Here is a 15,321-nt window from a genome sequence, read left to right as displayed (position 1 = left end):
AATTACTTACAGACGCTAAAGCGTCTGTAAGTAATTTAATAATTTCACTATATTTAAAACAATTTAATAAAATACAATTTCTAGTAGTATTTTCACCATCCAGCCTACAATCCATGTCATCCAGTCCATAAGGGGGCAGCACTGAGACATGCCTGAGTTGATTTGAATTCAGTGATTTTTATCACACTAACTGCAGTAAACCACCAGTAGTCAGTGTTTGGGCTAAATGCTTTTGTGTTTGCGCGCTAGACGATCACTTAGAACCCAAACAGAACCGTTCGGTCCGGCGGAAAAATGCACCCGATCCGACTGTCGATCCCGTCGTTCCGTTCGGAGAACAGCTCGGTGGAGAAAGGATTCACGGTAAGACCAACGGAAACCTGCGTTCGTGTCTCCGTCTAAAGATCACCTTTAAACCTGACCGAGCTGCTTCGTAGACTGCATCAGTGCTCACACACACGATTGTTTTCATTTGTCTTTGCAGCAGAACATCGCGTCCTCAGATCTGATTTCAACACGTTTTCTCTCTGTAAACATGTCCGTTTTCTCCATTTAACATTTTGGCAGCGTTTAAATTAAAGAGCCACTGCACTTTTAGACAGCCTGGCGATATCTGAGATTTTTATTTCTTTGTTTATTTCTTGTGGGCAAGTTTAAACCATTTCACCTGAAATCATCACCACAATTCAAAAATAACTCGGAGAAAATAATTATATCAAACAGGTGGTCTAATTTTGGGGACCCTTTTCAATAGAGGTTTATTGACAATCTGGAGTTTAATTGTGCTGTTGTAATATAGAGAGGACCAAGACTTTGATGGACGTGTAAATAGATAATTAAGTAAATAATAGGAACCTCTGTAAAATATATTTTTGCTTTTGATACATATTTTTTATACTTCCCTTTAAATATAAATGATTCTTTACATCATATAACAATTATAATGCAATTTGTCTCTTTACATATCCTTGCAATGTATTCTCTTATTAATATTAATAGAAAATACTAGGCATTTAAAACTTTGGTCTGCAGTTTGACTAGGCCATTCTGATACATAAAAATACACTGATCTAAACCAGGGATGTGAAACCCGTGACTCTGGAAGGCTCTTATAAAACCAATTATGTGTTTCAAGATGGAAAACGTAATTAGAAAGCAATAAGAAAAGATGATTTCAGCAGTACTAGCAGCATATTTTTATTCAATATATGCACTGAATACATGCAAGAGAAGGACACCAATGGTACAAAGCTTTTAAAAGCAGTTTAAGTCTTTTTAGTTTCAAACTATGAGCTTTTTATATTTAAATTTCTGTCCAGAGTTTTATCACCAGCTCCACTGACACTCCACTCATTGTGGTAGAAACAGTGACGTCTGCGTCGAGTCTTTTAGGGAACAATCAAGCAGAGTGAGGGAAGTAGACGACGTGTTTGCTCTGGGATGCTAACAGTCACTTTGACAGATCATCCCCAAAAAATGGAGACAGATGTTTCCTTTCTGTTAGCTGCTAAATGCTGACTAAATCAAAAGTGCCCTCCGCAAAAGGAAATCACTTCTTTATGTCTTTCCGTCAGGTCTTCAAAATTGACGTGTTGGTGAACGGCAGACTGCACAGTGTTGAGAAACGCTACAGTGAATTCCACGCTTTGCACAAAATTGTGAGACCCAGGTTTCTCTTTATGACTGTGTGTGTTTTTTTTCATCTTGTGGTGAGGTTTTTGTGCTCAGATAAGTAACCATAATATCAGAAAAATATATGTACCCATAAATATGCTCCCACATCCAAAGGTGATGCTGTCCATTTCAGCAGCTAAAATTAAATCTCAAACCTTCTTCTAGGCAGTATTACAGTCTGTCTCCATTAGATATGCACATTTTTATTGCCTGATCTTTAAGCTATTGCTCGTTTTAACAGCCTCATTGTTGCTTTAATAGCCTCATTGTTGTTTTAGCTGCCTTAATTGTCTTATTAAATAGTCTTTTATCTTCATCATTATCATGCATTTTATTTCTTTTAGTTGCGTTTTAGTTTTAAAGCACCGTGTGCAGCATGAATTGCTGGTAATGTCCAATTTCTTTTGCAACAGTCTGTAACAAACGGCTTCACAATGCAGTCAAAGCTCTCACCCCTTCCTCTGTACTGTTCTATTTATTCATCAGTCGTCATTCTTGAGAGTGCAACTCCACTCATTTGAGTGAAAGAATGAATTTGCAGAACCTGATGACGTGCAGAAGGATCTTTAGAAATTAGAATATTAATGAACATTTTGTGGTTTACTAAGTGAAACATGTTGGATGAATTCACTGCACACAACTTTTTTTTTTTTAATTTTTTTTTTATTTAAGTACAGTAATTTTCCACTTGCAGAGAAAACACAACATTTAAGATTAGAGTGTAACATCAGAGCAATTCAAAACAATTAGCAGAAATGTGAGCCTAATGAAAATTATGCTTAATACTTAAAGGTTTTATTTTTTGTTTTTGTGTTTAAAGCTATTCTTTGATCTGACAAACGAGCCTCGTCAGAGGCACCAATTCACTGAGTCTAAATAAATAATTGAGTCTGGTTCTAAAAGTAACCTGCTTTGTATTTAAAAATGTTCCTTTGCTGCATTTAAATGCTGAGTGGAAACTGTTGACCTGTTTCCCTGTTTGTCACACGATTCAATGCCGCATCACCTTCTTCTGCAAATTTTCCTGCCTCTTTTGTGGGGAAAAGTGGATGGGAGTCAGTCAACTTGTGGGCTGTTCTGGGCAATAAAATCAAACAAATTAACAGAATGATGTGTTTTGTGTACGTATATAAAAACAAAACACTTGAAAGGAGAGAAACCGCAGCAGCAGGCCAGCTGTAGTGACAGAAATTGTCTTTATTACTTGAATATTTTCAAGTTTTCTGAAGGAAAACAGTGGAGCACACATTGTTAAACTTGTCTGCCCTGACATCCAAGAACTTTAAACTCAATAAACTCTGTTTTTAAAATGTGTTTTATGCTTTTAAAGCTCCAAACAACCCAGGAGTCGCCTTGACTCCCGATCGAGACATATGGTCTACTGTCCCCTTGAATGTTACATTTTATTTAACTTTTTGTATGTAACACATTGATAAACAGTCATTTTAACACAGCTAAGGTGTTACAGAGATTTTCTTTAAGTAACTTTTTAACAAAGCACGACCTAGATAGAATATTTAAAGCTTCATTCAAAAATCTAGCACAATTCTAAGATTATTACAACTATACAATGCAAAAAAAAAAAAAATGTTATTTTAACAATTTGAATCTTTTCAGCTGAAAAAAAGCATAAAACCTCCTGAAATCCCTTCGAAGCATGTCAGAAACTGGGTCCCTAAAGTTCTGGAGCAGAGGAGACACGGCCTGGAGCTCTACCTGCAGGTAGACTGTTTGCTTTTTCTGTCTGCTCTCCTAACTCATTGAGCAACTTTGTTTCTGCATCCTGGCGTGGTGCGCTCACAAAAATGTCCTTTTGTTGTTTTTTTTTGTCAGACTGTAATTATGGAAAATGAGGTCCTCCCAAAGATATTCCTGGATTTCCTCAACGTCCGCCATTTTCCTTCAGTGCCAAAAACAGAAAGCTGTGGGTGAGTTGGAACTGCAGGTTGGCTTCAGTATAGAAAAATAGAGCAATTTGTGGCAGTTTATGTTTGTGGGACAGTTTTGTTCCCAGACTCTCGAACGACTATGTGGTCTGACTTCTCTTTCTTTCATGCTTTTCAGCTCCTTTGACACAGAATCAATGGAATCAAGGTGAGTCATTTAGAGTTTCCTCCTCTCGCATAAATCAGCAGCTCATGTGCTCGTGTTGTTTTTCACCCAGATCGTGCGTCAGTTCGGCGCGTTGAACTTTACCCGCTCACTTCTCCTTTTTTCTTTTTTGCTCTTTTTCAGTAAACTGTCTCATCAGCCAGTGGTGGTTTATCTCAGAGATCCATACCTGCTTCCTTCTGCACACGGTACACTCAAATGACACGATGACCCACATTTACTCACAGTGTTGAGCAAAGTATTTTTCCTTACACAGTGAGATGTGTAAGGAAATGTTTCAAATCATAAGAAAAATTACGATTTGATTCACAAAAGGAACAATGTTCTCTAAAGTTAGTCTAAAAATCACATCAACCAGATGGTTAAAAACAACATTTATAGAATTATAGGCCTCAGTTAAAGTCGGTGTTTACAATTCACGAAAAAAGAAAGACGGATGGCAAAAATGGCTCCTATTGGGGGAGTTCCAAGGAAAAAACCCCCACTGCTGACAGAAAACAATGAGACGTTTTGTCTCACGTACACCAACAACCATCTTGATGATCTTTGAGTAAATACGCTACGGATTTAAGAGGCAAAATGGGAATATTTTAGGTGTGTCCGTCTCATTTGATATAACATTATTTCAGAAAAAGAGCGTCAAACTGAAAGTCAAACATGGTGTTCGATGTAATCGACTGACTATTATAGATATTTTTTATTTATATACTGCTCTGCAAAAAATTAAGAGATCACTTAAAATTATGAGTTTCTCTGATTTTACTTTTTATAGGTATATGTTTGAGTAAAATTAACATTGTTCTTTTATTCTATGAACTGCTGACGACATGTCACTGAAATTCCAAACAAAAATGTAGTATTTATTTGCAGAAAATAACAAATATTGAAAATAATGAAAAAGCTTCAAGTAATGCAAAGTAAACAATTTTATATTCATTTAGAAACAACAAAACTGATGTTTTAACTCATGAAGAGTCCAGAAATCAATATTTGGCTCTTAATTTTTTTCCAGAACTGCATGTAACAAAAGCATGTAACAAAAAAGCAAAATTGTAAGGGGCAAACACTTTCCCCAGAATAAAAAGGCATTCAATTAATAGACAGAAGCTGTGAAATTATATGTGCATTTTTTTTGTCTCACCTTGCAATTTGTTTCCCTTATCAGATACCTTTTCCAACGTTGTGATTGAAGGCGTGGTGGACGGCGTTTTCTACCCCGATTTTCAGCCGAGGTAGAGCCGCCGGGAGGAAAATGATGCACAAGCCGGTAATTAAACCGATGCGTCTCACCAGCTTCGTTGTGCACCAGGAAAAACGTTTAAGAACATAATTTGAACCTCATTTTCTTTTTTTTTCTTTTTTTACTCACGAACATACATCAAAAACTCATAAGTCTTCCACTTTTTTTTTTTTACTAAAATGGATTGCTAGTCTCTGGATAACTCACCGCATTTTATACATTAACAATAACTTATGTTTTCCCCCATATTTCATCTGATTTTCACTTTAAATCTCAATTTTAAAATGTAAATTATACGAGAAGTAGTCTGACGGGTACATTTAAATAGCTTTGGAAAAAAAGTGAACATTCTCAGTAGTTTTAGCGTTAGATATTGGAATAATAATAAAGATAGGCTGGAAATGTTAGTGAGCGTGTCGTATCTTGAAGATAACGGCGTTGAGGGTTGAGCAAAACCTTTGTTGCATTTCTTTTTGGTCGCGAAGGAGCCAGTCGAGGGCGAACAGCAGCAATAACGTGACTGTGGCTTCGTTCTGGTTACACTGACACATTTAAGCAGATTCTGAAGTGATGTGGATCCTTATTTTGTTAAATGTTTTCTCAGATGCCGAATGATCTGCTCCGTTCCAAGCAGTCGTGAGTTTGAAACCAAAGCTGCAAAAGCTTTCACTGTGTGACGTAGTCTGAGAAAATTAAAACTTGCATTTAATTAGAAATGACCACTATACCAGCTGTGTGAAATAAATGGTTTATGACTCGTTACGTTTACACAGAGCCTGTTACATAAAAACCCTTTATTAAATATCGACGCTCCTGGTAAAATATGCGTAAAAAGCCTCAAATTAAATCGTTTTTGTAGGGAGTTGTTAATCCTGGCGTGCTACTATTCACTCCAGTTTTATAAACCCTTTAGCTTTTCCTCCGACTTTAGAAATGTTGAGTTTAGTTGAAAACCTATTTTACTGTATCAAACACACATTTGCCTTATTTAAATGGCATCCTCTTTTGAAATAATTACCTTTTAAAATTTCCTTCAAACTCTGATTAACTTAAGAAAACGTTAATAGAAAATGCTTCAATTACATTATCTTTACAAACATGAGTATATTTTCCAAAGACATCCTTACGTTTCCCTGTTTAATAACAGTTTCATGTTTTTTAGCCTCTGCTGTTTGCATACAGGATTTATTGAACCTTGATGGTACCAAACCTGGTTGGCATCAATTTCAATTAGACTCATTAAGTTTCCATTTTTTAATCAAATCCATAAAATTAAACTAAAGAATCATGTGTTTGTGGTGCAACTACCTTATTTTCCGTTAACATTTTTTACATGAACTATAATAAGACTTATTTATTGTGAAAGGAAAACAATTCACAGCCTATAGAGATAGTTATTTGAATAATTAGTTGGTTTTTTTTGTAAGTGATCTATGCAAAACTATTTCAGCTCAAAAACTAGTTTTGAGCCGTTGCTGTGAAGCTGCTTCTGTACGAACGCTGTCCTGGTTAAAGTACGATTTCCACAAAGAGGTTCTTGTTTCTACACAAACCTGAATCATTTTCTCTCTCTTTTTTTTTATTCTTGAAAACCAGCATCTAACACTAACTCCTTACATGTTACATTAAAAATGGGAATATATCATTAACAGGCCAGTTGTGAAGGTATTAATGAAGTAGAGACATAAAGGGTGCTTTGTTTTAACGTGCAATATAAGACCAGACAACAACTCACCGTTTTGTTGCTGTTGACTAAATCTGTGACTTTGTTTGGACAGTCGTCAATGATCAGTTGTCTTTTTTTTTTTTTTTTCTTGGCTGGATCTTTATTTCTTAACACTGAAGCAAAGATCTCTTTTAATTAGTAAAAGGAAGTTAAATAAAATCATCCACTAAAGATTCATGGTGAAGATTTTTATGTATTTATTGTGTAAATGTCGTATCTGTGCCATAATGTCAGTAAACGCTGAATCTACACTAACAAATGCTTTGTAACATACAAACACTAATAAAATTATGATTTACAAAGTTTTGTCAGACCTGATTTTATTAAATAAACACATTTATCAAAACAGTTTTTTTTTATTTAAATGATTCCTTACAATTATTTTTACATTTGTCATCAATTTTTTTTTTTTTCCCTCTCACATTTTGGTAAAAACTCTTTAAAAAAAAAAAAAAGGTTAAAGCTGATGAAACTTAAAGACATAATACTTATTCAGTCTCAAGCTTTCCCATTCGTAGTCTGGCATGTTTATGAGTTAATCTTCCAGCAGATCAAATAATAATGGCATTGAAGGTGACATCACAAACACAAACATACAGAATATTGGTTTTACTGCAACGTGTTCTCTGTGGGAAGCTGAAATTTAAGAACAAAGTATTGCATTTGGAAATAACGTGAAATGCTAATTTCTTCAGAGCACTTTCATGGCGTGGGCAGAGAGGACCCAACTCGGTAACAGTCCAGCAGTAACAGATTTTACAGGAATGTGTGATTCAGTACCAGGAGTTCATCCTCATCATACTTTTTGTTTTGACAAGTTTTAAAGTTCTGCGTGACCAACTTCACGTTTGAGCGTCTCGTCCGTCTCGGCTTCTGCTTCAGGTTCCTTCATGTTGGCAAAGGCTACTTCGCTCCTCAGCTGCTCCACAGGAGGGAGACCCACCGCCAGGTTTCTTATTGCAATGGCTGTCATCAGAAATCTACCAGACAAAGGAGCAAGGTTGTTGTTTTCTAGTGTTGCAATAGCATTTTCATTCGGTCGTTCAGCTGATCTTAAAGTCAATTTGTTTCAAAAACATTCACCATCTCAACATGCTTCTATTTCGTGTTATCAGTTCAATTATTTCATTTGCCGTAATGGTTTAATTACGGCATTATTATATTAAGGTAATTAAGTCTGAGTTTGTTAACTGGAAATTGAACGTTTGAGATAATGAAACATCCAGCTATTTTTTTTTGTCGAGAAAACTGATTTTAAATTTCACTTTTTAAAATTATCAGGAAAGCAGAATCTCTATTGTTTCTTTTCCCACCTTAGCATTTCAAACAATGTTTCACAAAACATCCTGAGACAGAGAGGAGTCAAAAAATACTTCTGTGTACTTTCCAAGAGTGCATAGGAACGATGTAAACAGAGAGCACGTACCCCCTCCGTATCGCGTAGTACTTCTTAACGGCGAAGCGATCCAGTCGCTCCAGCACACCCGCCTCCCTGCGTTTCTTCACCTCCTTCATCCGACGCTGCCGCTTCAGGAACAGCTGCACGACGGGGTCGGTGGCGTTGACCTCCGCCTCTCTGTCGTCATCTGCCGCCATGAGAGGCTGCAGCTCAGGAGGGAGAGGCTCGGTTTCTGCGCAGAGAGAATCATTTGGTGTGAATGGATTCAAGTAGCAGCAGTTTGTTTCTCGTTTTAGCGACATCTCTGTCCCCAGAGAAAAGTACCGGGAACGTAAGAAACTTCAAAGATGAGATTCAAGTTTTAGCCTCAAAGAAAAATTGGCCAATACTGCAATAAACTTGATGTGTTCAAATGAAACTAATAGCATTTATAGTATAATCCAAAGTAATAGTTCTTCAGGCTGATTCAATGATATGTACCAGTTTTTTTTTGTTTTTTTTTTATAGCTTGACATTTTTTTTATTTTTACTGTGAGTTGTATTTGTTGCTTCCTCTTGGCCTGCACTCCTTTGATAAAGAGGATTTTAATCTCTTTTTATCCCACCAATATAAAGGTTAAAAAAAATAAAAAATAGTAGCCTGGTCAGCTGGTTTTTACCAGACTAGTTTTATAGCATCTTCTCGTCGGACTCGTTTTCACCTGTTCCATTGCGAATGCGCTCTTGAAGCTCCTGCAGCTTGGTGAAGTTCTGCAGCAGCGCTGCCTCTGTGGTGTTGACATAGACGTACATGTAGCAGGAAGGGCTCTCAGATATGGTGTAGACTTTATGGTAAGCCCCTGCAGGAACCTGCAAACACGTAAAGGAAAATAAAAATCTAGGAGAGTCGTAACAATGTTGCTTTCTAATCATTTATACAAGTTTTCATCCTTTCTCTTCTATTGCTACTCTCTTGCTTATTCTCCACAGTCCACCTGCCTCCTTTCTGACATTTCAGTTTGCTTTTGCACATTTGGAAAACTTTCAGCAGCCTTGGAAGGTGAATCACTGAATGCATCAGCTGGAGACTCGGTCTGTTTTCGGAAACTTGCACAGCAGGCTTTAGCTTTCTTTGCTAAAATTAGCTTGGAAAAGGACAGACGGGCAACACAAGCAGCCAGAAGAAACTTGCTGGATTAGAACGACTTGCTCACATGAAACAATATGACAGTTACTTTCCAATCAAGAGGAAAATAGTCATTTTACAACACCCTCATTAACAGCCATTTCCCCTTTCCTTTCTGGACATTACACAGACGATCCCTTTTGTAAATTAATGCTCTTATTTTATACTGAAGAATATAACACAACTTCATCCTGCACGTTTTCCATTTCAAACACGTATTTACTAGTACACAGCAGTTCACATTTTTACTTGAGTTGAAAAGTATTTTGATCAATCATCCGTACAAAATGTTTAAATCTTAATTTAATTGAATGTCAGTGTCTGAAAACATTGCGTTCGTACCTTTATCTGGTCACCAGGCTGCAGCGTGTGGTTCTTCTTCTCCTCCACTATCTCTACATTCACCTGCCCTTGCAGCACATGGATGCTGGTGTTGCCCAGGTCTTCACTCACAAAGTTCTCCAAATGGAGACCTGAGCCGTAGCAAAAACGGCGGTTAGGTAATCGCTGCTTTAAAACAGAAATCAGGACAAAGAAAGAGAGCGTCAACCTGGAAAATCCGCAATGAAGACGATCTCAGTCTGATTGTCCAGACTTCCCTCAATCTCCTGGAACTTGGTCCTCCAGGGTGAGAGGTCAACCAGCAGGGGCATCAGCCACGGGTTTGGTTTGAAAGGCGACCACTCTGCCGTCACGATGTCCACGCGAGGATCAAAGATCCTGACAGAGGAGAACATGGCGAATTCAACCCTCGCACATTTTCCCCCCGCTTCATAAAACATCCGACGTCCCTCCTACCTTTGCTGGAAGCGCTCGTTGATCGACACCCAGATGTCAAAGTAGATTTCAGGATGAGAGATGTTATAGCGTGGGAGCAGCCCGCTGAGGCAGGTGGCGTACTGCTTCAGCATGTCTCCGTGATCTTTCCAGCGGCGACTCTGAGTGAACACCTGAAACACAGGGGGGATTATTCCAGAAAGCTTTCAAACTCCCAATACTAAGGGGGAAAAAAAGCTGATGGATAAACCCGTAGTTTAAAAAGTGATGTTTAGGTGAGAGGTGATTACTTTTGCTATTGTGATTGACCTGCAAATTGCAGTTTCTTTTTTTTCATCCTTTGCTTAAGATTTTAACATCTTACAGATAACAAAATGTGTCACGGATTCTCTAATAAATATTGTAGTATGAGATCCAACATAAATTAAGGGATATCACTATTCATGCATCAAAACAGTATACCTCTACCTCAGGAGTTTCATATAACTTTAAATGTGTATCTTCTTCAACACACCTGAATCAAATACCTAGATGAGGCAGAACTCTGCAGAGACTGACTGAATGGAAATAGAACGATTTGGCATTACGGATTACAAGCGTCTCTTTATTGTCCACTTTTAAAACTCTTCTTAAAACATTTTTTTATCCCTCGGCCTTTCTTCACTTGTGGTGTTTCATTTTATTGTTTACTCCAGATTTATAGCAGTAAAGAGGTAATACAGTTGTTTTATTCAGATGCTTTGGACCAGATGAAGATGTAAACTTTACAAGGCAGCATTTTGACACCTTTTCAACAGTTTTTATGGACCAAAATAGGGGAAGTTATTAGTTTTAAACTACTTATTGGATAGGGAAGGAATAGGGCTGGGCAATATGGCTTGAAAATAACATTTCTGATTTTTTTCATACCAAATTTGATTTTAATTTTACAAAAAAACTCTTAATTTCTTTTCTTGAAAAGAAATTACAAATGCCCAAAAATATTTTCAAACACACGCTTTTGTTTCAGTCATTCTTTCTGTGACTGAAACATTCTTCAGTCACCGACATTCTTCGAGCTGGCCTGAATTCAAAGTCCAAGTAAACAGAAGCTGTGTAACACGCTTGTCAAACAAGACGGTAGGCACTGGGTGAACCGAGGAGCGCTTTGGTTAAAAAAAATAAAATAAAACAATCAGATTTTCCAAAAATTAAATCTTCAGAAACTTCATCAAATTAATTTATTGCCCAGCCATGTAGAGCAATAAAAAAATAAATAAGGATTTTTAGTATGTTGTTAAATCCAATCTCGACGCTACTCTAAGTGCAAGCGTGATTATTTTCCTCCCTCGCATGGTTTTATTTTCCTGGTATCTCACCCCCGGGTTCAGATATCCGATTTCCCCCGTTTTTCCATCTTTGTAGGTGATCTTCACGTGCTGATGGCTGCGGGAGTGGACCATCATGTCCCAGGAGTAGCCATACAAACCATTAGTCCAGTTATTGTAGCCCTAAGTAAAAAAAAAAGAAGAACATTGTGGAACAATTTTATATTACAACCTCCTTGTTGTACTTTATACCACATGCATGAAAGCGAACACCCATGTTTTCAGCTTATCAAAGACTGAATGATAAGGGTTCTCGTATTTCAAAGTTTTGACAATCTGAGCTGCTGTTTATAGTGAAACAATGCCATGTTTCCCTATCAGGAGGCTTTTGGTCACTGGGAAAGCAAGCTGTCCACTCAGAAATAAAACTAAAACAATCTAAGGAATGATTGCAAGTCACTGAGAAGACATACCTGTGTGATGAAGTGTGAATAAGGCAGGAAAAACTGCTCGGCTATGTAAAGGATAGTAAAAACAGCTCCCAGCTTGTGCTTAAATCTCATTTTGGAAGCTTTTGCAGGATTTTGTGTCCCTGGACATTCGTTGCTGCTGTTGCTGTGGATTTCAGGGTAAAGGCAGGAAGCGCTGGGCTGAATCTCCTCTGTGGTGAGCGGCAGGACTCCGCTGAGCAACGATGGGAAGCGGGCAAAGAATCTCCTCGGCCAGTCAGCGTAGCAGAAGAGAGGACTGGTTGCCAACATCGTGTAGGAGAACATCCCTGAAAAAGGGTTACAAATACACGTCAATACACATCTGTGGAGGAAACAAAGACTTTACAGCTGTCCTGGGAGTGAATGAGGCAGCACACCGACCGATGCTGAACAGCTGAGAGTTCATGCAGTGGAAATACGACACGAAGAAAAACGCCACTGGCCGTGTGGCGTCAAAAAACAGCAAATATCCAGCGGTGAGATCCAGAATTAGACCGCCTCCGTGCACCACCAGCAGACTCACCAACTCCACCGGAAGAATCACTCTGAAAAACAAAAACGACGTTGGTACAGCTCAGTAAGATACACGACATGCACTGCCTCGCAAAAGCTTTTACACCCTACTGACACTTTCGCATATTAAGTGAAAGCAGTGTTTAATCAGTGTCAGTATGAAAAATATTGAAAAATATTTTCTGTCATCTGTAATTTCTTTTAAAAATAAGAAAGCATAATTAAAAAAAAGAAAAAAAAGATGAATATTGGAAATCGAATCTGGTGTGAAAACAATCTGAGAATCTACTTTTAAGCTATATCACCCAACTCGTGATAGAAACCACTGCATATTTGACTGTAAAATTATATAATTTATTAAGGATTAAAGCAAACATACTTGAAAGGATCAAAGAGCCAGTGGTGTGCCAGGTATGACATGGAATATCCCTCCACCCAGTCTGCATCCAATTTTTTAACTCCGGCAATAAAATATACAATAAAGATCTTTGAAAAATAAGAACACAAGTATCAGTAAATGAAATTGTCACAATAATTTTCACATAAAATTAGTTAAATGATGACTAAAGCAAACCTGTGTCCTCAGTAGGGTGTAATTCCACAGAGGAACATGAGCATTTCTTATGGAAGGTTTTCGTAATCCATCCAGCGACCTAAAAACACATATAAGGAAAAAAAAAAAAAAAAGAAAAACGGCTGACGTGGAGAAAAGCATGCAGATTAATTCACAAGCAGCCAAATGAAGCTTCACCTCACCAGTATCTGTTGCCGTCCATGATGGCGAGCAGAGACCCAATGAGACCGTAGAGATACGAGTGATTGTTCCAGGCCGTTTTATCCAGGAAGAAGATGTACCAGTACGTCGAGATGAACATGAGGCATGAGAGACGGTAGAAACAGCCCAGCATGATGCCCAGTGCACCTTTAATTAAAAATAAACACGCAGTTTAGTTAAATTGAGCAGTTAAGTACTTTTTAAAGGGGAACAGACTCCTGAGGTATTGAGAAGCTGCTACATGCTGCATAAATAGTAAATATAATGAGTGTATGTATTTGGTCTACTCTCTGCCAAGTTCTAAAATTATTTACACCCCACATTAAAGTAAAAGTGTAGAAAAAGTAAGTACACCCTTTTTGTTTCCACAGGATTTAAGAGAGGATAGTAGCAGGTGGGGGGTGCTTATGCAACGCACTTAATGAATAAGAACTATAGCAGATGAGACCTTTTTATAAACGCAGAAGTTTTAGCAACATAGGGGTATGCAAATAAAAAAAAATAAAAGGAATGACCCTAGAGGAGCAATTGTTGCCACTCATCAATCTGGGAAAGGATCATAGGCCATTTTCAAACAACTTGGAGTTAATTACTCCATGGTGACAAATATTATGCAGATGTAAAAACAATCGAGAGGTGCTGATCTCACAGAGATCTTCCAATAGAAATCTGCTCAGACTGCAGTCTAGCCTCTCTTAATGGTAAGGTACCCACCGAGGAACATCACCAGATACACCACGTACATCCAATCCAGAGGGAGGGGCTCTAAGAAATTGAAAAGAGGAAAGCGGCACACGGGGGCCCCATCTAGGTATTTGTAATCCAGATGGCTGAGGCCCCTCTCCTGTGTGACGTCTATAGCCATCACCAAACCTGGACAGAACACAAGGCGTGAATACAGACTCTTCTTTGTAACAAGTTGACATTTAAACAGCAGAGAGCATTGATTTATTCACCAAACATGCAGCGGAAGATGCCCAGAGATGCAGGGTCAGTGGGTCGGTTCAGAAGGGCCACCAGGTTCTCCCAGGAGCTCAGGTCCTCTTTCCTGAAGCCAAAGATTTCCTCCATTCTGCTTTTAGTGTGTGGTTTCGCCGCTTTAGGGGCTGCATCCTTCTTTGCAGATTTTTTTTCCTTGTCGGTGCCAACAAAAGCACCTATAAGTTGAATAAAGGAGAATCAAGACGCAAAGTCATGATTACTGTTTAAAGGCAAGTCTAAACAAGATCTGAATGGACTCATTGTGCTCTCTCTGTTCAATCGCAACAACCTGCCAGGTTCGTGTTCAGGGCTATATTTACACAAACATAGCTGGTGTTGAGATCTCAGCTTGTTAGGTGTTGCTCTAACTGGTAATTGGAGTGAAAACAACAACAAACAGCTCTCTGTCTCTCTCTCGCTCTCTCTCTGTTTGACAGTCAGTGCTAACAGTAACCTCACCTGCAGTAGCGTCTCTCGCCTCCATGTTTTGTTTTGGGTTTTTGTAATATTCTGTGTTATTCTGCTTCGGGACAAGGCATGAGTCTTTTCTCTGCTCTCCCTGTCCCAGGTGGAGGTATCCTGCGAGAGGAAAGTGGCGGACAAAGTTTACGTGTCACAGTACCACACACTCACCGAAAGGAACAGAAGAGGGGAGGAGAGAAGGAGGAGAACGTTGTGGGAAGGATTGGAATGTTGTGAAAAAGGTGCTTCCTGCTCATTGGCTGATTTCACTGCTAATTCCGCCCTCTTCTACGTCACATCCTGAAAACTTCTTCAACACATAAACGTATAATTATTTATACTCGAATGTTTAAATTTAGAGGGAAGATATTTTTTATCAGTCTGAAAAGGAAATTATTTCTTTTTTGTATTTAAAAATTAGGATATATTTTCAATTATTATTCATTTATAAATAAAGTGAAAATGTAAACTCCTTACCATTCTTAAATTAATTCTTAATTTTAGGCATTTTTTTCTGTTTCTCTCATTTTTCTTATTTTAAATTTTTAAAAACATCTTAGGGAATAGCAAAATAAATTTAGTTTTGTCATTTACATTTAATCTATAAATGTAGAGGTACATGTTAATTAATAAGGTAAAAATGTTAATCAAATTCCATCAAGTAAAGCTGAATGTAAAATGATACGTATATTAAGATCT

General features: G+C 37.9%; 2 protein-coding genes across 2 annotated transcripts; one reads left to right on the top strand and one right to left on the bottom strand.

Annotated features, from left to right (window-relative positions):
* The first annotated feature begins 146 nt into the window (after positions 1–146).
* snx24 (sorting nexin 24) lies at positions 147–7,054 on the top strand. Its single transcript, XM_007567267.2, has 7 exons — positions 147–363; positions 1,575–1,658; positions 3,292–3,396; positions 3,508–3,602; positions 3,739–3,768; positions 3,910–3,974; positions 4,952–7,054. The coding sequence occupies exons 1-7, from the start codon at positions 295–297 to the stop codon at positions 5,020–5,022; spliced, it is 519 nt and encodes a 172-aa protein (XP_007567329.1). The 5' UTR covers positions 147–294; the 3' UTR covers positions 5,023–7,054.
* A 112-nt stretch (positions 7,055–7,166) lies between these two features.
* Positions 7,167–14,853, bottom strand: ggcx (gamma-glutamyl carboxylase). The gene is made up of 15 exons (XM_007567255.2): positions 14,620–14,853; positions 14,136–14,336; positions 13,894–14,052; positions 13,161–13,326; positions 12,979–13,057; positions 12,784–12,890; positions 12,273–12,436; positions 11,874–12,178; positions 11,452–11,583; positions 10,115–10,266; positions 9,867–10,036; positions 9,659–9,789; positions 8,853–9,000; positions 8,179–8,383; positions 7,167–7,732 (listed from the first exon to the last, which is right to left on the bottom strand). The coding sequence occupies exons 1-15, from the start codon at positions 14,642–14,644 to the stop codon at positions 7,573–7,575; spliced, it is 2,304 nt and encodes a 767-aa protein (XP_007567317.1). The 5' UTR covers positions 14,645–14,853; the 3' UTR covers positions 7,167–7,572.
* Positions 14,854–15,321: the final 468 nt, after the last annotated feature.

This window comes from Poecilia formosa, unplaced genomic scaffold (genome assembly GCF_000485575.1).
Source record: "Poecilia formosa unplaced genomic scaffold, Poecilia_formosa-5.1.2 Scaffold6, whole genome shotgun sequence".
NCBI lineage: Eukaryota > Metazoa > Chordata > Actinopteri > Cyprinodontiformes > Poeciliidae > Poecilia > Poecilia formosa.
Note: the sequence above shows the minus strand (reverse complement) of the source record. Positions and strands in the feature narration are given on the sequence as shown.